The 24,946-nt window shown below is 41.5% G+C and overlaps 1 protein-coding gene across 3 annotated transcripts in view; it reads left to right on the top strand.

Annotated features, from left to right (window-relative positions):
- Positions 1-24,946, top strand: part of TNNI3K (TNNI3 interacting kinase) — a 120,645-nt gene that overhangs the window by 44,873 nt on the left and 50,826 nt on the right. For 2 of the 3 annotated variants that reach the window (XM_075615808.1, XM_075615807.1), the window contains 3 exons: positions 10,378-10,430; positions 11,899-11,951; positions 14,604-14,736. In XM_075615808.1, the coding sequence (XP_075471923.1) occupies positions 10,378-10,430; positions 11,899-11,951; positions 14,604-14,736 (239 nt within the window). Of the gene's footprint in view, positions 1-10,377; positions 10,431-11,898; positions 11,952-14,603; positions 14,737-19,041; positions 19,431-24,946 lie in introns of those variants that run through there. The other variant, XM_075615809.1, reaches the window with a different exon arrangement.

Here is a 24,946-nt window from a genome sequence, read left to right as displayed (position 1 = left end):
TTTCATTTTGAATATGCAAGGAATACGTGAAGTGAAACCTAAACTTTATAGTTGGCTGTCATTTCAAAACATGATATGAATGACCTATTTGAATTCCCAGCAGAAGCATAGAAAATAATACATGTGACAATAATGCTAGTTTGGCACATATAGGGTAGAAATAAAAGTAATTCGCAACAATTGTTCAAATATTACAAAAAAGCTCTCAAAGCAAAACAGAGCGTGATAGCATTTTAACTCACAATCTGATATTTCATGTTTATGCTAGCACAAAAAACTAATCAGATTTACTCTTGCTGTGTGCATATGTTTTTCATTTAGATTATAAGATAATTGGGGCATAGAATACCTTTGGTAATATTTAATTTTATGTATAGATCTCCTATCCATCTGTTTCAATATCACCCTACAGTAGGACAAGGGAGGGGGAGGGGAAGGGCACGCATCTCCCGTCCTCCAGGGCCATGAACAGGCCAGGTTTTCAGGATATCCCTACTTCTGCACAGGTGGCTCAGTCGAAGCCATCTGTCCTGAAGCAGGGATATCCTGAAAACCTGATGAATGTATCAATATAAAATAATACATGGGAATAATGTGTTATTGTTCTTGTGCTCATTGTGAGTAAAATACACAATTGTGTTTTATAAACTAATTTTCAGCTAACTCACATTTTTAGTACCGACATGTAAGTTATTTCAGAACTGTAATTATTTTCTTAAAAAATTATATTTTGCTTTTTTTTCTCTGCTGACTCCATTTCCAGTGAAGTATCTCTCTGAGAATGTGTGGCGGAGTGATGAAGTATAGCAGTTTAATTTGTGCATACTTTGTGCCTGCTCTTATTGTTGCCAAAATCATAGATGAAGTGATCCCCTGAAGGTAACCTCACTTTCAGCTGCGTGCCACCCATTGAAAAGTTCAACTTTCAAGGTCTTGGAAACAATCAGGCGGTGTCTATGTTTGATTGATTCAGAGCATCAATTTAACTTGACTTGCGACTCAATTTCTCTAGAAGAGACCGTTTTACGTCTGGGAAAGTATAAGAGGAAGTTCAGAGATGTTAAGTTTTTATGGCAGAAGTCATACTGCTCGTTTGACATGGAATGATTGTGATCTATGTGGAATGTGAGAATATTGAATACAATGGGAGTTGTCTCGGGCGTGTGAAAATCGTTGTTGTTGTTAAATTGTTGGTGGACAGGAACGTTTTTTTGTTTTGCCCACGATCTTTAGCATCGACTAATGAAGACATTTGGCCAGATTTAATAAGCAATGGTACAGAGACCCCACGACATTATATGACTCCGTAAGGCAGGGGTTCTCAACTCCAGTCCTTAAGACCCCGCCAACAGGTTGGCCTTTAAGGATATCCCAGCTTCAGCACAGGTGTCTCTATCAGTGGCTCAGTTGAAGACCAAGTTGTAGCAATAAATGGATTAACTTGTGTGAGTAAGTAGCTCCTCTCTTAGTTACTGTTGTTCCTCAATACAACTATCAGTTCATGCAATTTGTACAAATCCCCCAGTCAGTACAATGACTATGGATGCGCAAAACCATCCGACGTGCAGTCAGGACATTTTTAGCGGTTTTCTCCTCAAACAGCTAATAATGCTGCAAAATTAGTGTTAGATTTTGCCATTTTGATGGCTTTTAATGAAATATCGCCAGACAGTGAGCGAAACATTTTATCCAGGATGCCATCTGATTGGAAGAAGGCAGCCACGCTTCCCGGGGGGAAGAGGGGTTAACCCCTTCATTACTTTAGTGGTTGGCAAAGCATTTCTTAGCAATGCTTTAGTAGGCACTATGGTAATGAAGGGGGTAAGTAATGTGTTTTAATTTTGTACATTTATAATTTTTTGTATTGTAGCTTACCATTGATTGCTAATGTGGCAATGCCCCCATTGAGAGGCCTTAAGTAACCACAGTGACAATCAATGGTTTTAATACGTATTTTTTTTTTTTTTTTTTTTTTTATAGTTAATGCACAAAAGCATTATTTGGCTAACAGGGATATTGGGCATTAGTCTAGAGGAGGTAGGGTTGTTTGGGGGGGGGGGGGGCGTTGGGTAGGGGAATGGGTGAAGTGGGTTGTTAAGCCTACCAGGGGAGGGAGGGGATGGATGGTGGGGGAAGTTAACCCCCTCAGTTACCTTAGTGGTTAGTACTAGCCACTAAGTAACCCCCCCCCCCTCATTTTGTATTTATTCTTTACCAGGTGCAATATTAACTTTACTGGAGTTTGATTTATCCCGGTCTAAATTTCTTGTTAATCCCTTCAAAAAAGTTCCAGAATCCTGTGAGTTTGTGATTTATGTATGTATGTTGGTGTGTGTATGTGTATGTATATATATATATATATATATATATATATATATATATATATATATATATACACACACACACGCTAATAGGATGATCAAATTTGTTTTAATTATTTTTATATATGTCCCTTATAATGTCTCTATTAGGGAAACGGTCAAGTTTACATCTAGTTAGATTCAGTCTTATTAACCATATATCAACATTTATCCCAGTTTAATGTATCCAGGATATACCCTATCTTCTATACAGCAGAGATATTAACAAACGGTTACATTTGATTAACATATTTATTGGTTATTATCCTGATCACCTACTGCCAAGTTACCATGATTAGAGGACATGCTATTTAAATGAGACTTGTGATGGGAGTTCCCATCCGCATCCCAGACTCCTGACGAAGTGGGAGGAGCGCCCACGAAACGCGTGAGAAAGCAGGCAGACTTGGCAGAGCTGTTCCGTGCAGTGAACTCACGGCCGATAGCAGGGTTGAGGAGGTGACGTTACCATCCACTAACTCCGGATACCGGGCAGAGGGCATTTGCCGACGCTGACACACGGAGAACAACCCCCCGCTGAAGGAGCACACTCACCGAGCAGACGATCCTCACACTGACTTACATAGTTACATGGTAGATGAGGTTGAAAAAAGACATAAGTCCATCAAGTTCAACCTATGCTAAATTTAGACAATAGCTACTTTAGCCTATATCTATACTTACTTATTGATTCAGAGGAAGGCAAACAAAAAAACCCAGTGTTGTATCATCCAATGATATCTCATAAGGGGAAAAATAAATTCCTTCCTGACTCCAAGAATTGGCAAAAGGATTATTCCCTGGATCAATATTCTTCCCATGTACTGTATACTTAAAAGACGTCCATCCTTCTTTTTTTTTTTAACAAATCTATTGTATCTGCCATCACAGTCTCCAAGGGTAATGAATTCCACATTTTAACTGCCCTTACTGTAAAGGACCCTTTCCTTTGTTGCTGGTGAAATCTCCTTTCCCACAACCTAAAGGGATGACCCCAAATCCTTTGTACTGCCCTTGGGATGAATAGTTCTTTTGAAAATTCCTTGTACTGTCCCCGAATATATTTGTATATAGTAATGATATCCCCTCTTAGACACCTTATTTTCTAATGTAAATAAATCTAATTTAGCTAGTCTCTCCTCATAAATTAGATTCTCTATCACCCTTTATTAATTTGGTTGCTCTTCTCTGCACTCTCTCTAGTTCCATAATGTATTTTCCAAGGAGTGGTGCCCAAATTTGTAATCCATATTCAAGGTGTGGTCTTACTAATGCTTTATAAAGGGGCATAATTATGTTTACTTCCCTTCCATCCATTGTCCGTTTAATGCAAGATAAGATCTTTGCCTTTGCAGCTACTGCATGACATTGGGCACTATTGTTAAGCCTGCTGTCTACAAGCACTCCTAAATCCTTCTCCATCAAGCATTCCCCCAATTTATCCCCATTTAATTTGTAAGTCACCTGTTTATTCTTGCTTCCCAAATGCATAACCTTACATTTATCTGTATTAAACCTCATCTGCCATTTACCAGCCCAAGTTTCCAGTCTCTCTAAGTCCTTCTGAGAGAAATTACATCCTGCTCTGATTCTACAACCTTACACAATTTAGTATCATCAGCAAAGATGGAGACTTTGCTCACTATGCCAACCCCAAGGTCATTAATAAACAAGTTAAAAAGCAAGGGTCCCAGTACCGATACCGGAGGTACTCCACTCACGATCTTAGCCCAACCTGAAAAAAGTTCAATTTATGACAACCCTCTGTTGTCTATCCTTCAACCAGTTTTCAATCCAGGTGCATATATTTTTACAGAGTCCAATTTGCTTTAATTTGTACACCAACCTCTTGTGTGGAACCGTATCAAAAGCCTTTGCAAAATCTAAGTAGACCACATCAACTGCATTACCCTGGTCTAAATTCCTACTTGCCTCCTCAAAGAAACAAATAAGGTTAGTTTGGCATGATCTATCCTTCATAAAGCCATGCTGACTATTACTAATAATTTTGTTTTCCATTAGGTATTCCTCAATAGTATCCCGTATTAAACCTCAAGTAGTTTCCCCACTATTGAAGTCAGGCTTACAGGTCTGTAATTCCCCGGGTGTGATCCAGCTCCCTTTTTAAATATAGGCATCACATCTGCTTTATGCCAATCTTGTGGTACTGAGCCTGTGGAAATGGAGTCCTTGAATATTAAATATAATGGTTTGGCTATTACTGAACTTAACTCCTTGAAAACTCTTGGATGTATGCCATCGGGGCCAGGTGCCTTATTTACTTACTGTACATTTTTTCAAGCCGCTTATGAACTTCTTCCTCAGTTAACCAATTGTTCATTAATATGGAGGTTGTGGCTTCCTCCTGCGGCACTACTATTGAAATTGATTCTTCACTGGTAAACACAGAGACAAAGAATTTGTTTAATACCGCTGCTTTTCCTTATCTCCAATAATCTGCCTGCCCTGTTGATCTTACTTTCTATTGCAATCTTTTTTCATTATCTATTTTTGCTAATTTGATTGCCGTTTTGCAATTTTTGTTACATTGCTTATAATTCTGATACAATGCCTCCATCCCTTCTGAATCTAAACACCTTCCTCTTCTTGTCCATTTCCTCCCTTACCTGTTTATTTAGCCACATTGGTTTTGACTTATTTCTTTTATACTTATTACCAAAGGGTATACACTGATAAGTGTGCTTTTCTAACAATGTTTTAAAGACTGCCCATTTATCTTCTACATTTTTCCCTGCAAAAACATCATCCCATTGTATTACTTGTAGATTAGTCCTCAGTTTATTCAAATCTGCTTTTCTAAAGTTTAAGGTCTTTATTGAACCCAAGTAATCTGTTTTTTGATCATTTATTTCAAAGGAGACCATGTTATGATCACTGTTACCCAAATGTTCCAGGACTTGAATATTTGCTATTACGTCTACATTTTTTTATATTACCAAATCCAGTATGCCCCTCTCCAGGTTGGTTCCTCAATAATTTGGGTCATATAATAGTCTTTAAGCACCCCCCAAAACCGGTTTCCTTTTGTTGTAATGCTAATCTCATTGCCCCAGTCTATGTCTGGATAATTAAAATTACTCACTATGAAAACATGACCTTGTTTTGATGCCTTCTTCATTACCTTTAATCATTAGAGTACCTGGATACTGTGTCCATGCGAACAGCCATTGAATTTGTGTGGGAGTTTTTAATCATCTTTTAACATACATACACCTCCCAACCTAAACATACAGGGATTATGCATTACAAACTTACATATTTCCAGGATTCTGTTTTTTCACCCGTATACATTTAATACTACATACTGTAAACACGTGTTATATCATACTAGATCCTGCTCTGCATTAATTTATAGGTAAAGCTACCGGGACTATACTGTAGGTATTATACACGCGTCAGCATATCTTTTTGCCTATACTTATTATAGGTGTTTACCCATAATGCATTGCTTATAATTCACTCTTAATTGTCTGTGGCTGAATAATAAATCTATTCTGTAAATCAAGTGTCCTTTAAATGCACTAACATTGATAGTCTAACGCTTGTTTTGATGAAGTCAATGCCCAAATCTCAGTTTATTAAGATTTCAGTTTCCATGACTTCAAAGGCTCTTAATAAAATGAATCATTTTGCATATCGCAGCGCTGAAAATGCTTTTGCATACATTGATTTGAAAGTAATTTGCATAATCTGATTTCAGATAAATTGGTTACGTTTAAACCGAGCGGGTTTGTGAGGCTTAAAATTTGCACCCTCTTTATTAAGGTTTCTATTTATTGCACTGTGAATTCGTAAGTGTTAGAAGGAACAGTAGCGCAACCAGGAAGGGGGGGGGGGGTGCAAGGCTGTAAGAGAACAGCTCCTCCATCTGTATCGCGGCGTTGTGATGCTGCAGCGTGATGGTGACACCATGTGACTTGGCTGCGTCACTTGATGGCACATTGTCATGGCAATGCTTCTCTACATCATGACGCTGCAACTGCACCCCCCAATCAGATTTTCTAATTACGTCCCTAAGGACGTAAGTTGTGTACCAGAGGTCCCCAACCCGAGTCCTCAAGGACCACCAACAGTGCAGGTTTTACGGATACCCCTGCTAGAGCACAGGTGGTTCAGTCACAATGATTGGGCCGCCTGTGCTAATGAGAGGCTATCCTTAAATCCTGCACTGTTAGCGGCCCTTGCGCACTGGAGCTGGGGACCTCTGCTATAAGGCTTGGTAGACTTAGATGTGCTATTTAATTTTGTTTTACAAGGTTTGGCTTCATTCTAATGTAGCGCTGCTTCCCCCCCTCTGGGAGATTTACTCTGGCTACAGGTCAATGTGGTGCTACATACCTGTTTGATTCAGGAGAGGCTGAGCTGCCGCGATGTTGTGGTGAAACAGGACAGGCTTTAGGCGGTTTCAGGCAGTAGTTCTTCTCGTGGTTCTGCGCCACCAGTCACAGTAGGCTCCAGAGTTCTGGAGACAGTCCCTCCTGTGACAGTCCTCTGAACATACCCCTACCCAATAGATTGTAGACTCAGGCAGGGGTATATAAAATGGGATCCTTTATTGAGACAGCCACTGCAGTTCTTGTTACAGCGGATGCATGATGTTACTCGCAGGATCCAGGTGTTAGGATGGCCGTAGGCCACACTGGTAGGGTGGAGGCCCGGCCAGGTGCCTCAACTCTTCCCCAGCCCATAACGGGCAGGAGGCATAGGTCTCTACCCCCCAAAGGGTGAACCTGGACTAACTAACTTTACATGCTTCCTCTCTAAGGCACAGAAGGGCACTAGCTCTGCACCATGACTGGCTGTACACAGACCCAGTTCCACCTCCACACCCTGTCACTCAGAGAGGCTGCTGGAGGAGGGGAAAACCCAAGGTGACAGTCTGTTATAGCCTGCATCTATCAGGGCTCACATAACAGGGGGCAATAGAAGAATAGCCAAAACCTACCATGGCTACACTACTAACATAAATAATAATATGCACAATCATTTAACAGCAGCAAACCAAAGCGTGTTCTTATTGCTTTCCTGGATACTTGATACTTATGTAACGGACTTTCTGAACCAGCTGGACCCACCCAATCTCACATTGGCCCCTGTGGTCTAACTGGTCCCCATTACATGGATGTGTCTGGTGGTGCACCTGTTGGCTACAGGACTCCTGAGTCTCCCGCATGATGTTAGTGGGGATATCAGCAAGACAGGCGTTGAGGTAGTGTGCTTTGAGTCCTACCTATATCCAATGCAGCGCCTCCACCTCATCAGGATCTCTGCGTCCGCAGGGAGATGGATCTGATGAGGACCTCCTCTGTGGTGCCTCCTCCTGTGCAAGAACTTCACTCCCACACAGCAAGGGTTTGGTAAACTTGGGCATCTTTATTCTCAGCATAGGCAGACTGCCCCTCACAGCGGTCGTACTCAGCCGCTCATTGTTAAGCTGCTCATCCCTTCAGAAGGTCATGTCCTCCTGATGGAGTTGGGTCACCTCTCCCCTCAGGGAGATCACCACCTGTGTCAGATCCCTGATCACAGTGCAGGTACTAATGATTAACACACACTTGGAACTCCTACTTAACACACTCTCTAACTTTTGACAGTGCTGTGTCTTATATAACTTAGGGAATAGCCACACCCCTTGTGTCACTAACAGTGGACACAGAGTATGTTACCACTCCTCTGGTGTACATATGACACCTCACCAGGGTGTGAGGGCAAACCTCCATGATTGATGCTGGCAATCCTGCATACTTAACAGGTTTACTGCCAGCATGAGAGAGAACTGTATACCATTTTGATACATGGCTACATTTATAACAAGAACCCAGCTTGACTATTTATCCATTCACATCAGGTCAGCATAATATAGTTCCATCATAAGAGGGGAAAGCACATTCTTGTAACCGTGGCTTCCCATAGTTTGTCAACACGATCTAATAAACAGGATACGTGTTCATCTTATTTGTTTGGCACAAGTCTTCATTTTAATTTCCTAAACAATTCTTACTTTCTGGGTGTAAATTTTACAGGGCGGCAGCCGGTCCCTGTTCCTCGTAGCAGTGTAATATCTACACGTAAGGCTGCGCCTATAGTGCCGGCGCCATCGCATCGCGGCAAAACAAATGCATAGTCGCCGTCGCGTGCACTATAAGTGGACGCGTCGGCGACGGAGCGGCAGTGCTACCAAAAATTTGGTAGTCACTGTTATTTGATTTTCTCGGTGACGGTCTCCCCTTGCGGCCAATCGGGCGCTTCTCCATGCCTCTGCCCGCCCCTTTTATGAGGTCGCCCAAAACTAAAGTGCAACTCTAGCGATTGGCGACGGGTGACGTTATGCATTGCCAGCACTATAAGCGCGGCCTAATTTATGACCAGGAAATATTCAGGCAGTTTTTCCTTGCATATATTTGATAATTTCTTGCTATTTTCCTTGTTTCCTCATTCCAGCCTCCTCTCTCCCTTATGGAAATATTTGTTGCTGTGTTGCCACACTGTATATTTCTTTGCTTACCATCTAATTCATTTAGTGAGACATTAATTAAGGCAATGCATGGAAAAGCTTGTGATGCTGGTAACGTCTATAGTAGGAATTAGGAATGAGATAGACACATAATATATAATGGGACATATTTAACATGGTGTTCCTATGCTTCATTTTTCCCATTTTGCTGACAGCTGCTCTGGCTATCACTCTGTGTCAAATGTAAAAAAACAAACATAAAACATTTAACAAAGAAGAAACATAAGCAGCAGTCACAAACAGCACATGGTGCAGTGCATCAAAACATACTTCTCTTTGGGATGATACATCTCCTCTTCCGTAATGTATTCGGAAATATGACTACAGATACGATGAATTTAAAAACGATATTGGCCTCAGAGGATACACATTAATTTTTGCCCCACTACATGTAACACATTATTGGCAACATATGTGAGTTTTAAATTAATTAAAACTTTAAAATGGAAATGGGCACTAGCAATCTCCCTTGCTTGTTTGTAGGGGCTTTTGCATCTTTGGAGCTTGGGGCGTATCCTGGAGCGAAACCACAGCGACATCCAGCTCTGAGAATCACTAGTTAATGAGATATTGTATTTAAATTTCCCTTCAGGGGGAACAAAATGGCTGACAAACTTTGGATCAATAGGAAGCAGCTACACCAAGGGTGGCCAACTACAAAACCTATACGACCATCAACAGGTCAGGTTTTCAGGATATCCCTGCTTCAGCACATCTGGCTCTATCAGTCCTTGCTTCAGCACAGGGGGCTCAGTCTTTGACAGAGCAGCTGATTGAGCCACCTGTGCTGAAGGAGGGATATCCTGAAAACCTGCCCTGTTGATGGCCGTGGAAGACTGGAGTTGACTACCCCTGGTGTAGCAGCTTCCTATTGGACGGCCATTTAAATCCCCTTTAAAAACCAGGAAGTACTACTGCCAATTTCAACGGCATGAACCTTGCGGTCTCCAGGGCTGAAAACCCCCAATTCCCATCGCGTAAAACTCTCTAACAGAATGAAGGGGGTGAGGGGGGGTTAGTTAGTTAGGGGGAATTGCTGCCTTGAATTATACAGTACTTCTTAACTTTCTATGGTTTCCCCGTATTTTTGCATTGTTTTTATAGATGAGTATTTTCTCTGCCGTTTATCTTCATATTAATGACACAGCGTGTACGTTCACTGGTCTGCTGGCTTATTTGCTCTGTTTCACTGCTTGAGAATGAGACAGATGTCAGTATGGGACTTTGATTGCCGCCTGGGTATTTCCTAATCCTCTGAATTGCTGTACTGTATATAGTCGCTGCATATGCCCAGGCTTTCATTTTAAAAAAAAATATATGAAAGGGAATAAGCTTATTAAAATACAAAGTTCTGATGATATTTCTTTGAAGTCCTCACATGGCATTATCATAACTTTTCCTTTTCTAATGAAGACCTGGGAGCACAGGGATAAATAATGTTATGTGCAACCTAATCTTTTCTTTATTTCTTCCCCCTTTCAGTCACAATATTTTGCTTTATGAAGATGGCCACGCAGTAGTTGCCGATTTTGGAGGTGAGATTTTTGAGCAGTTTATCAGATTATACGTTTATCACAGAAGTTCAGCTCCATTCAAATGAACAGAACTTAAATCTTCTCCAACACCAGGAAAACTACTTCACATGATAATGATAACAATAACTTTATTTCATACAGCGCTTTTCTCCCAGTGGGACTCAGCGCGTCACTATTACAGTCCAGCGCGCGGTACGCAGCACATAGGAATGTTACAGACACAGTCCCTGCCCTGTGGAGCTTACAATCTATATTTTTGGTGCCAGAGGCACAGGGAGATAAAGTGACTTGCCCAAGGTCCGCCGCCGATAGGGGGGAGAGAGCCGGGACAAGTCGGTGGCTGCGTGGGGCCCGGCCGGTGCTGTTAGTTGGGCCGGGCCTGGCTGCTGGCCCTCTAGTTGCCACCGGGCCCCGGCTCTCTCCCAGCTTCGGGCCTACCTCACTGACAGACTGTCCCACGCCGAGCTTCTGATGCTGGTGCATGCCGGGCCTCTCTAACGTCGGCACGTGCCGGAAGCAAGTTGGCTCAGATTTAGGCGCGCACTGGCATGAGAGGGAGGCCCGGCGGCAACAAGAGGCCCAGCGGCCACAAGAGGCCCAGCTAGAGGCCTGAGACCATCCCCAAGTTAAGGCTGTATTTTATATGTATTTGGGGGGTGTTTTTTGAATATGTATTTCGGGGGGTTGGAGGTGGGTTATCTGTATTTGGGGATGGGATTTCTTATATAGATTTGGGGGGTAGGGTTTGGTATGTATTTGGAAGTTGTATATATATGGGGGGTAGAGTTGTTTTGTACGTATTTGGGGTGTGGGGGTTGTATACATTGTATACATTTGAGGTCTGGGTGGGTTGCTATATTGGGGGGGTGGGGTTGTATGTATTTAGGTAGTGGGGAGTTTTTTGTATATGGGGGTGGTTTTTTTTGGTGTGTATTTTGTTGGGGGGCATGAGTGAGGAGGGGGATTGAGTGAGGGTGGGATAATTGACAGAGGGGTGGGACAAAGTGAGAGAGGGAGTGAGGGAGTGAGTGAGGAATGTATATGTATTTGTGGATGGGTTTTTTCATATGTATTTGGGGGATGGGGGGGAGTTTGGTATGTATTTGGGGGTGGGGGGGAGTTTGGTATGTATTTGGGGGTAGGGTATTTTCTGTATGTATGTGGGCGGTTTGTATATATATATAGGGGGGGGTTGTATGTATTATGGCGAGAATGAGTGAGGAGGGGGATTGAGTGAGTGGAATAATTGATGGAGGGGAGAGAGTGAAAGGAGAGAGGGGGTGTAAAAGAGGGGGTGAGTGAGGAAAAGAGGAAGTAAGATTGAGACGCAGGAGAGAGAAATACATGGGAAATGTGTGTAATATATCAAAATGCTTCAGTGACTTTTCATTTATTTTCGTAAAACCGTTTTTAGATACATATCTAGTGTTTGCCTAAGAAATATATATATATATTTTGTTTTCAACAGAATCTAGATTTCTTCAGTCAATGGACGAGGATAACATGACGAAACAACCTGGGGTTTGCTACATATATTATCATCAGCGTATAACACCATGAGAATAATAACACACTGCCTCACGAATAATTAGATTCTTCAATTATCTAGAGATCCTTTAGCGGTCTTCAATGGCCTCCTTGTTACAAAGTTAAAGGACCACTTATCACTACTAATGCTTTTACCTGTCTGTCTTAATCAATATACTCCCCCGCCATAATCTTTCTTTGCTGCCATTCTGCTCTGCTTTCTGCTGACTGCGCTCCCCTAACTCTCTAAGTGCCTCTTTATTGTGTCGCAGGGAAGTGCTCACTCTCTTGTTTTGCTGTTTGGATACCTTTTGCTCTGGGACCTATTATATTTTTACATCTTTCCTCAAGAACAGTATTTGGTCTTTTGGGCAAAGTTGTTTCCACGTTCGAATATTTCTTTAGTCGAACAACTTACAAATGATGTTGTTCATGAGCGTTAAGAGCCACGTTTATTAAGCGACTGGGCTGTAAGGTTAGCACCACTTATCAAACATGGCCCTTAATTCAACATATCTATACATTTGGTGACAGCACGGCACTATCGTATACCATGTATTATAATGAATGGGTCCTTCCTGCAGCATTGTTTAACAGAGGGGTGCCCAACTCCAGTCTTCAAACCCCCCCCCCCCCCCCACCCCCCAAACAGGTCAGGTTTTTAAGATATCCCTGCTTCAGCACAGGTTGCTCAATCAGTCTTCGAATGAGCCTCTGATTGAGCCACCTGTGCTGAAGCTGGGATAGCCTGAAACCCTGACCTGTTGTTGAGGGCTGGAGTTGAGCGCCCCCTGGGGGAACAGACACTGTATGTGCTGAGCGCACCCTTCCCGTGAGATGATGACACTTGCCTGGTGCACCTAAGTGTGGTCTGTCACCAGATTACAAGATCAATCCTTAGAATGAAATACATTTCCTGAATTCATTACTAACGCTGCACAGATTAACATTGTTTTTAGAAGAAGAATTACTCAATATACATTTTCCTTTACAAAGTGAAGCTCCTGTCATCACAGAACACAACGTTAGTCTGTTGCTATAGAAACAGCTAGCACACAAAGTGCTAATTACTAGTTGAATTTAATGATGAACACAAATAATGATGAGGAGAGGATTTGTTAATAATGGAACATTTTTATGGATCCTAATTCCTGCCATGCCACAGTTGGCCCAATATGCCGCGTGTTTTTGATACGGACGCACGGCCAGTGAAGGAGGAGCATTTTTCTGTAGCAATTTCCTTTAACCCTTTTTGAATACACTGAAAAGTAACTTCCCCGTTGAATTGATCAGAAATCTTCCAAGTTAGGGGAAGATGCCGTCACAGCATATTGGATAAGGACTTATTTGTTTCTCTCCATTTACTGTAAATTCCTTGCAGATTGTGATACCTTTTAATGGAACATTTGCATCCTTCAGAGAATGTATGGGGCCTGGGTGCAATACCTATGAGGAACGCTCACGTTGGCTATTTCATTGTTATCAAAACCTGCAAAAAACATTTACATTTTCAGACTAGTCCGGCTACTAGAATAATTACCATGGCGATGTACATATCTGATAGAAGCAAGTAACGTTGCTTTTTTGAGAAAGCACAAAATGTCCCTTAGTGTAAAATTAATAACTTAAAGTAGCAAAGCATGTGAAATCTTATTGGGGTTTAAAAATAAATAAAAATAAATCAGTTCTGTAGTATTAGATAATAGTAACTGATTTTTTAATAATTATTATTCAACCCTTCACGCCATTTTTAATGAGTTTTAAAGCATCCTTTGATTTCCATAGCAGGATTTAGCACAGCTCCCCAACAGGGCAAGATCTTTGCAACACTTTCCTGTTTGTGATAATTTGTTGTCAATGTTATCAGCAGTTGGAGCTGCAAACTGTAACAATAGATAATTTTACCTTAGTAATATAAGAATACATTGTAGCTGCTGAGTTACACTGACTGAAGGATTGATTGAAACTGAAAGGCGGCCATTATGTTGGGCACACAGTCAGGATTTTTTACAGATTTATAACAGGAGCACCAAACGATTGCCAGTTTAGGTAAGAATGGAGAATTATACATTGTCACACGCTTTAAATATAAAAAGGGGGAACATAGCGTTCCTGTTTTAAAGCAACAGTACAAGCTGCCTTTTTTCTCTCTTCCCTTTAATATGTGCATCAATACAATCTACACAATAATAAGTAATTAGCCAAGATGCCGATCGATCCGTTCTCCTGTGATCGATCGGCGGAGATTCGACTCGGGGGTTCACTAAATTGCTATCAGTTCAGCAGAAGAGGACCAAAGATGCAAAGTTCTGTGGGGAAGATCATGTGACCAGGCAGTCACTAGATACAATTGGTGCACTGCTAGAGAGAGGGCAGGACTCGAAAAGGGGTATGCCAGAGCCTGTTCCAGAAGAGGAAGGGGATGTGACTTTGTAAATGGTTGCTATAGCAACAAAAAATGCTTGTTACATTATAATACATTAAAAATGTCATCCAGGGTTTTTATTTATTTAAATAAATACATTAGTTCTGTACTATGAGAACATACGTGTAGCATTAAAAGAAAACAACACGCGTAGATATTGCTTGGCTCTAAGGAACTGCTTAAGTATGTATAATTGTTAAAATGTGTATGTTTGCTTATAGAATCTTCGCTGGATGGCCCCTGAAATCTTCAGTCAGTGTACTCGCTATACAATAAAAGCCGACGTTTTTAGTTATGCTTTGTGTCTCTGGGAACTGTTGACAGGAGAAATCCCATTTGCTCACCTAAAACCAGGTAGGATATTGAATGACATACAAATGAACGAATGAATGTGGTTACTAGTTATCATTTCCGAGGCTGTTAATGGGAGAAAGGAAGAGAAATCTTTTGAATGTGTAAATTTGTGACCACGCGTTACCCACTGATAGACTATAAATCATCAGAGAATGTATTGGTACAGCACTCTGTTTTAATTATACGCTTAACACATTTTTTGCCTGCAATTTCTGTGTGCATAATTGCAGAAACCCATCAAATCATTTACATATTTCATATTTAAGTAGTATGTAGGAAAATGGGAACTAGCTTTGTGTATTTACACATAGAGCTTTTCTAGTTATTATTTTGTCGAGCTTCAAATAAGAACATTTAACCACCGTTGGTATAAATTGCCATCTTGCTCAAATAGATATATTGCTTTGCCGGACATCCGACTTGGCGCAGCTTCGGTAACGTGGATAGGAGGAAAGATCCACATTGCAGCGTCTGACCTTCCATGTTCACTTGTTGAATATTAGTGGAAGTGTTCTTTAAAATGATAGATTTAGATTTCTAGAAGCTTCACAACTTGTGCAAATATAGTGTCTATTATTCATAGTCTGCACAGATATCTGGCAGAAAAGGGCTTTCATACTAATATATTGAATTTTGCTAAAGATTGACAGTTGCTTCTTCTTTCCATTGTTGTTTACAGTAATGGAAAACTCAGGGAGCACAAGTCATCGTTGGGCACATACAAAAGCAAACACAAGAATAGTGCAATAGTGAAATCCTGTATAGACACAGAATGAGGGGTAGGAAGGTGGACTCCCCAAAAATGCACACACACAATTCTGATAGAATATATAAGCCTTGGACCCCAGAGTCAGGGATGATGCCTTGATTTAATTAGCTCGTCAAGTTACTTGGAGTGGCAAACAGCAAATCTCACCAAATAATGAAAACAGGAACAGGATAGTGAAGAGGGTTCAAATTGTATTAATGCACAAACAATAAGTTTAATAATGCAAACTCGCATATTGACCCTCATACAGGGCAATGTACGACAAAGTGCTGGTTTCTGTTTCCGGTGGTGGGAGCTCAAGGTGCTGCAGTCGTAGGAGCTCTCTTAGCGGGGGCTGGTGCACATACAGTCCTTGTGTTCCTAGCGTCCTCCTACTAACACGTGTCATCGCTGCGTGCCAGTCTGCTTTTGAGAAAGGCCAAGTGTGGCCGAAACGTCAAGTTATCTTGTTGGCAATATATTAGTTTGTTTAGAAATCCACGGAGCCCTGTTCCTTTACCCTTCATCCCTGCGTTCCAACAGACGGACCTCCAGATCGCGATTGCCAGACTTCAACTACGCGTTTCGCAAACAATGCTTCGTCAGGAGTCGTTCATAACCGAAACGCATAGAGCCGAAGTCTGGCAATCGCGATCCGGAGGTGTGACGTCATCATGCTGGGACGTCTGTTGGAACGCAGGGCTGACACGCAGAAGTAGGAGGACGCTAGGAACACGAGGACTGTATGCGCACCAGCCCCCGTTGCGAGAGCTCTTACGACCGCAGCGCCTTAGCTCCCACCACCGGAGTGAGAAACCAGCACTTTGTCGTACATTGCCCTGTATGCGGGTCAGTATGTGAGTTTGCATTATCAAGCTTATTGTTTGTGCACTAATGCAATTAATACCAATAACATACTACACTCTAAATATGAATATATCATTCTATACATAAGTTAATGGATGTATAATATAGCCCTATGATTTCCAATATAACATACATTTATCAAACATACTGTGTAATGCTATTATTTGCAATAAAGAAGAAAAGATCAAAAATAAAAACACAAATGTGAAAACAAATAGAAATAGTTTTTTTTTCTCTTTCCTCCTTTTTTCCCCAATTGATAGCATTACACATTGTTTTTTTAAATTGGTGTTATAGTGGAATTATTAGGGCTATATGATATGTCTGTTAACTTTTTTATAGATTTGTATTTTCATAATATTTAGAGAGTTGTATCTTATTTGTCATTTTATAGGGGTCCCATGTTAAAATGGACATGAAGCAAAAGGAGACACTGAGTGCTCATTTGTGGGTCATTAACTTCTATTTATATGTATATTTGTATGAAAGTGAGTCTTATGTACAGATTCCAAGATAGGTATAGAATAACTGTTCCAGTTTAGTAAGGCTTACCAGCACCTATAATTAGCGCTGCCAGACACCAGTAGACACATCCCCGACGAAATGGAATATCGCCCACGAAACGCATTGGGGTTTGCAAAGGAATGTATGAAACTGGGAGGGTACACAGCTAGACTGGACATTCGGCAAGACAGTGTAAGAGAGCGCAGGGGAACAGGATGAAGCTATGAGCACTTCTATACAGTATGTGCTGGTTTTAATATTTTTATTGTGAGTATTGTTTTATTCTTTTTATCTACTGTAGCGGAGTCCCCGTACCCTGTCTGTGGTGCGAGGAACTGCTACACTACTTAGCTGGTCGGCGGAGCACCGTGCGACCAGGGAGTTTTTGGGGGCAGCAATTTTGTGGCCAGGCGCGCATGCGCAGGGTCGGGAGAGTGGTGGCCATCTTAGAATGGCCCCCGCATAGACTAACGTTACTAGGAGTCCCAGAATCCTTGGGGGGAGTGATAACACGTGGATGGTCCCAGCCAATGGGATTCAGGCAGCAGGGAGGAACAGGATATCCTCCAGGGGCGTGGAGCCCACGAGTTAGTCTGACGGAGGCGGCAAGACAGAAGGTAGTGTTCAGGGAGCAGTAGCTTCTTGGGCTAGACCAGACTCTGTCCCTAGGCCCCAGTCAGGCCCTGAGCCAACCATAGCTCCGTATTATAGGGAAGGCCCCAGATAGGAACCCTCCTCACCTTAGCATTACTACTACACTATTGCGACAGTGGACGGACGTCCACGTGGCAGACTGCAGTGTTCAGGGACAGCGTACAGGTAACAGCAGCACACATAGTCGCCCGTGGTTTCCCTTATGCATAAGGAAAGAGGGCTACACTACATTAGTAAACAATACTACCCTATATTCCGTTTCCTCTTTCTACATCTCTCCTCCATCCATAGCCTTAATAAAAGCGTGTATATATAGAGAAGATACAAGAGCTGTTTGAGAGATTCTCAATGCTTCTAAAAGAAATTAAATATAAGTGAGTTGAACATATGAGAACACCATACTTCTGTCTCTGTAAGTTCTCCCCACTTACTACTTAGATTGTAAGCTCTTTGGTGCAGGGACTCCTTTTCCTATTGTTTTATGTCTCAAGCTCAATACATTTATTGAAAACACTACACTATACAGTATGTGTATATATGTATGTATATGTAACGGTGTTTCCCCCACCCGGTGGGAGATTTGGCCATTACGGATCGTGTGGTGCATGATACCTGCTGGTAACAGGAGAGCTGAGTCGTCCGCCGGTGGTAGTGGGAACACAGGACTAGGCTTCTGGGGTTCATACCCTACATATCTCTTTAGCAGTGCAGCGCCTCCATCTGCCGTAGGCTCCAGGGAACTGAAGGTGATCTCCCATGGTAGAACAATTACCTCTCCCCCCAGTAAGGTCACGCACCAGGCAGGAGGTATAACAACAGGAACGGTTTATTGTCTCTTCTGTACAGAAAAGTAACAAGCAGGCTTCTGACCGATGCAGTAACTCTCAGCTACCACTGAAGGATGGTCCCTGGACCGTCACTACAGGCCAAGGGCACCCGCAGCCATCCTAGCTCTTCCCTGCCTCTCTAGCAGAGGCAGAGGAATGGTCCACACTCACTCTCCCCCGGAGGGAAGAGGACTGGAGAAGGCCCAATAATCAGCCTCTCCAATGTGTGACCTGCCTTCCTCATGTAGGGAAAGGCACTGCTGAATTTGGGCGGTACCTGCCCTTAAGTACAGCCAGGAGGAGGGCATCAGGTCTGTCCCATGATTGGTCATGCCTAGGCCTGATGTCACCATCCCTTGCTGTCACTCAAGTGCAGCTCCTTGAAGGGGAAAACCCCATATCAACTACTGGCAAGGCCTGCTTGTACCAGGGCTTACTGCCAGGAGGGAAGCAGACTAGTAGCCACAGATGGCATGGCTACGTATGTATGTATGTATGTATATACATGTATATATGATTTTATATTTTTTCTCTCCACATGGTTGGGGTTCATTTTTTTGTGAGGACTGCTGCTTTGTTGGGGCTGCACTTGGTAACATTTTTAATTATCTGAGCACGATCAGTAGATATTTCATGGTGTATGTTATTATACAACTCTCGGAATTAGCATTGTTGACACTCTACATCTGTGGTATTGTTTTTCAGAACAATCTGTAGTCAACCACGAACAATGAAGCCTAATTATGCTGATAAGAAAATGTCCTACATTGTATTATATATATTAATTTTTGTTTTATAATGCTAAAAAAAAAAATATTTCTCCCCAAAGACATGATCATATTTCATGCCTGGAGCACAGTGAGAGAAAATTAGTTTCCAAGGTCATTATATGGAACCAACACTGGGATTGGAACCAGGTTCACTCCGTTCCAAAGCAGTATTGTTACGCCCCTTCCTCATCCTATAATCTGATGGTTTTAGTTCTCATGCCATCTACTTATTTTGTAAAGTTGCCCAATCTCGTGCTGAACTGTTCTATGACCTTTGCTGCCAATATCTGACGTGATCAAGCTACCCGTATCAGAATATTTGATTTCACATTGATGGAATTTTATTAGTGATGCATTCACATGAATAAATTCTGTATTTGATTCATTTGTTTGTGACTTTGATTTAGTGGGTAATGTTCCTATAATCTGATGGATATTTGATTCAATATATCCTAGGCTCTGGCGGTTAATAGATTAGATTCCTTGTGAGATATACAAAAGCCACATCACAAGTTTTTGACATCCAGTATGGGAAATATTGCACTAATATTTTTCCATGCATGATGCATTTATTTCTCCTTTCATTATGCTCTTCACATTTTTAAATATTTGAGTTCAACAGCATCTAAAGAATATTTGTTGAACTCGTATTATTAGGAGTAGAAAAAGGGCAGAGCTTCAAATTGAAAGCTAAATAGAATGGCAGAATGAGGAGAACAGAGCTCTTTCACACACTGGCATAAGATGAATTTCAGGACAAATTTGCATACTGCAAAATACTTTTCCAAACCCCACACCAATTGATTATATCCAGCCAGACATTTAATTGCACTAGCTGCAGAGTTAAAATACATGCAAACCATATTTTATTCATCTTCACCACTCATTTGAAAAATGTTTGGTTTTTAGTGTACACATGTACTACAAATCAATGCAGGAAATAAAGTGTTGCTGGGGAAGAAATGGGGGTCTGTTTGTAGCTGCTGAAATGGATCCGGGTTAGGAGAAAGGAGGAGAATGTGGATGATCAAAGAGTTAGATACCCCTTCCAGATAAAAGGAGAACGCCAATTAGCAAATGGACGCAAAGGAAACACAGATCTGGAGCCATGTGGTCTGATCAGAGGATGATATAGTTCCCTTTCCCCTGGTTTCACAAATCTGTCAGTGTCACAGGAAGAAAGGGAATAAATAGCGTCACGCCAAAATGATGAAAGGAGTACAGCTGTGTTGCATACATTCCCACTTAGTCCCAGCCAATCAGAAAGAGGGACGAGTTTAGTTACTGGAAGACTCATCAGTGCCCAGTGATGGGTTATGGATCACAGCAGTGGAAGGGTTGTGATACTAGGTGAAATGGAGTACTAGTGGGTTACCATATGTTTAACCTACTACTTCTCGTTCATTGTGCAAAGAGGCTGCAAACTCCCTTTTTTAACCTATCTGCTATTAGAGATGACTGCAGTGTGCTCAGGGATCAAAGGGGTTAACAATATTTTTAAATGGCCTGAGAGCAGAACATCCTTTTATTTATCAGGACTATGCTTTCCTGCATTTAAACACAGTATTACTACTCATGCATAGATTTGTATCATTTAAGCCCATAGGCCATACTATATGTAATATGGCAGATTATGGAGACGCTTAAAATTATATGGTTTCCATAAATATCTTAATAGCATTGGATTCTAGTAAAAATATTAGCCTATGATCATGATTACCATCATGTCCTTCAACAAAAATCCTATTAGATGCACTTCATAATTCAGGAGCATTGGTTCTGGCTCTTATTTAATTGTATTTGGAGAAATTGTAGTGACTTGGAAAATATCTTTGGTAAACAAATGTGTGTTCTTCCTAAATCCAGGTAAAATATACTCCCATATGGTAAAATATGTTTGTTAAAGAAAGCTACTAGTTATTCAAAATGTATCATGCATTTTCTGTTTTACTTTGTGCCTTGGAATATTTATACCCCTATAGAGCTGTTTATCCATTTAAAAACCAGGAGTAATAATAAATTACGGGATTTACATTTTTCTCCTTATTTTGACAGTTCTAAAATGGAGTGAACAATAAGCTGCAATAATGAGCATTAATGATTGAATCCAGATTACACTATAGCTCTAACCCTGTCCTAGATGAATCCAGATTATACTGTAGCTCTAACCCTATCCTAGATGAATCCAGATTATACTGTAGCTCTAACCCTATCCTAGATGAATCCAGATTATACTGTAGCTCTAACCCTATCCTAGATGAATCCAGATTATACTGTAGGTCTAACCCTGTCCTAGTTGAAGCCAGATTATACTGTTGCTCTAACCCTGTCCTAGATGAATCCAGATTATACTGTAGGTCTAACCCTGTCCTAGTTGAAGCCAGATTATACTGTAGCTCTAACCCTGTCCTAGATGAATCCAGATTATACTGTAGCTCTAACCCTATCCTAGATGAATCCAGATTATACTGTAGCTCTAACCCTGTCCTAGATGAATCCAGATTATACTGTAGCTCTAACCCTATCCTAGATGAATCCAGATTATACTGTAGCTCTAACCCTGTCCTAGTTGAAGCCAGATTATACTGTAGCTCTAACCCTGTCCTAGATGAATCCAGATTATACTGAAGGTTTAACCCTGTCCTAGAAGAATCCAGATTATACTGTAGCTCTAACCCGGTCCTACAAGAATCCAGATTATACTGTAGCTCTAACCCTGTCCTAGATGAATCCAGATTATACTGTAGGCCTAACCCTGTCCTAGATTCATACAGATTACACTGTAGCTCTAACCCTGTCCTAGATGAATCCAGATTATACTGTAGGCCTAACCCTGTCCTAGAAGAATCCAGATTATACTGTAGCTCTAATCCTATCCTATATTAATCCAGATTATACTGTAGCTCTAACCCTGTCCTAGATGAATCCAGATTATACTGTAGCTCTAACCCTGTCCTAGATGAATCCAGATTATACTGTAGCTCTAACCCGGTCCGAGATGAATCCAGATTATACTGTAGCTCTAACCCGGTCCGAGATGAAATAGAACTAGAACAATAACCTAGAGACGGAGCGTGGCTGTTTATGTTGGATCTCTGTACAGATGGACATTTGCAGAACTTTTCATAGTGCACCAATTATCTTCAATTTAAAGTAAAATCCAGTTTAGGATTAATATATACAATAAAAACAGAATAGTTACCAGATTAAGGGCCTCGTGCAGTAAACAGCGATAAACCAATTATCACCATTTTATGGCAATAAAGCCTACTGCTATTCAGTAAACCCTGATAAGTCGGCGATAAGAGAGCTTTTCGGCAAATTTTTTTGCCGAATTTTTTTTTTTAAATCACCAAATGCGCAGCGAGAAGCCACTTATCGGCAGCTTGTCAAACTCACGCTATTCCAGTATCACTGATTAGCTTATCAAGGCTAATCACCGCTGTAGAATGGAGATTTCCTCTCCAAATCGTCTCGCCATGAAAAGTTGGCAAGCAGGTGGTGAGAAGCTGCCGCTAAATGGCAAGACGGAATTTAGGGGAAAAAATGCATTTTTACTGCATCGAATTCATGCCGGGAGACTCAGGAGCTGATAGCCATTAATATCACCACTGGAGACGCCTGGCATGAATCAGATGCATGAAAAATGCATTTACAGGCAACTTCATTACCTTAGCGGCTAACTACTAAGGCAATGACAGGGTTAACCACCCGTGCCATGCTTATTGTGGGTAGCGGGGGTGGGTGAAGGTGGTATTTGGCCCTTGGTGTGTGTTTAGGCCTAGCAGGGGGGATTGCGGGTGGACTTAACCCTTGGGGTGGGTTAACCCCTCCCGCTACCCACCCGGTAGACCTAAACACCCATCCTTGGGGCTAATACCCCCTTCACCCACCACCACCACTACCCACAATACAAAAAAATACACACAACAGCCCTACTACCCACCTCCTAGGCCATCAACAAGCATTACAATATTTAATAAACACCAATACACAACCCACCCTCTGTGCCCCCACATAAAACGAATATTTATTTTTTGCCCAGGGGGCCCGCAAATGTCTAGCTACGCCACTGCTCTCAGGACATCCTACCCGATGATGAACCCTCAGAGGTTTGCAAGCTTGTAACATATTCAACTACTTGTAGGTCCTTTGACACATACACACACACACACACACACACACACACACACACACACACACACACACACACACACACACACACACACACACACACACACACACACACACACACACACACACACACACACACACACACACACACACACATATACACATATACACATACACATACACACACACACATACACACACATACACACACATACACACACATACACACACATACACACACATACACACATACATATACACACATACATACACATACATACATACACATACATACACACACATACACACACATACACACACACACAGACACACATACATACATACACACACATACATACACACATACATACATACATACACACACATACATACACATACATACATACACAGACACACATACACACACATACATACACACACACACACACACACACACATACATACATACATACATACATACACACATACATACATACATACATACACAGACACACATACATACATACACACATACATTCATACACACACACATACATACATACACACACACATACACACACACACATACATACATACACAGACACATACATACATACACACACATACATACACACACATACATACATACACACACATACATACATTTCAGTGGCGGTAGCAGCGCGAAATCTTTCTTTTCCCAGTCTTCCCCCCTGTCGGCCGGCTCCATTATAGAAAGGTTGACTAACCTCAGCCAATTATAAGTGCCACGTGCGCGCACACCGGAGCAAGCGTGCGGCCACTATATAACAGCGCTAACAAGTTTACTTTGTCTTTTGTTGCAACAATAGTTAGTTAGAGAGCACTCGGTTACCTGCAGATGTTACCTGCAGATGTTACCTGCAGATGTTACCTGCAGATGTCTGCCACAGGTGCTCGATCAAAGGTTAACTATTAACAAGTATTAATAATCGATGATGCCTCCATAAACATGTATTGTTTGATTGTTCTTGACAAAGGCTCCTGGGGGCCCGAACGTTCAATAGTCAGAAATAAATGATCACTTTTTCATCATTGCATCGCAGTGCGTGCTGTGGGAGCTGTGTCTTTCGTCATCAATGCTTGCTCTTTAGACCAGGGGTTCTCAACTTCAGTCCTCAAGACAATCCAACAGTTCAGGATATCCATGCTTCAGCACAGATTGCTCCCTGATTCAGCACAGGTGACTCTTCGAATGAGCCACTGATTGAGCAACCTGTGCTGCAGCTGGGATATCCTTAAAACCTGACCTGTTGGTGGGTCTTGAGGGCTGGAGTTGAGAACCTCTGCTTTCGACCATAATTATGGAAATAGAATATGCTAAATATAGTGTACTTATTTATATTCTCATGTTCCATCTCAGCACTGATGCATCGCTTATAGGTGTCATTCTCACTAAGCTTATTTCAAGCTGGGAATAGGAAAGCAATTAGAAATATGAGGCGTTGCACATGCAAAGCGTTCGAGAAAAAAACAAAAGCGATATAGTTTATTTTATTGAGTTTCATTGACTTCTCTGGAATATATTACTCAATATGGTTGACCAATAAAATATACAGCAAGAAACATTATTTGACATCAGATGCCTCATTATACACGTTGCAATCTCGGGCTCTGATTTGTGTACTTATTGCATTACATTTTAGCAAAGGTGACGCATGGAATTG

This window comes from Ascaphus truei, chromosome 10 (genome assembly GCF_040206685.1).
Source record: "Ascaphus truei isolate aAscTru1 chromosome 10, aAscTru1.hap1, whole genome shotgun sequence".
Lineage (NCBI taxonomy): Eukaryota > Metazoa > Chordata > Amphibia > Anura > Ascaphidae > Ascaphus > Ascaphus truei.
Note: the sequence above shows the minus strand (reverse complement) of the source record. Positions and strands in the feature narration are given on the sequence as shown.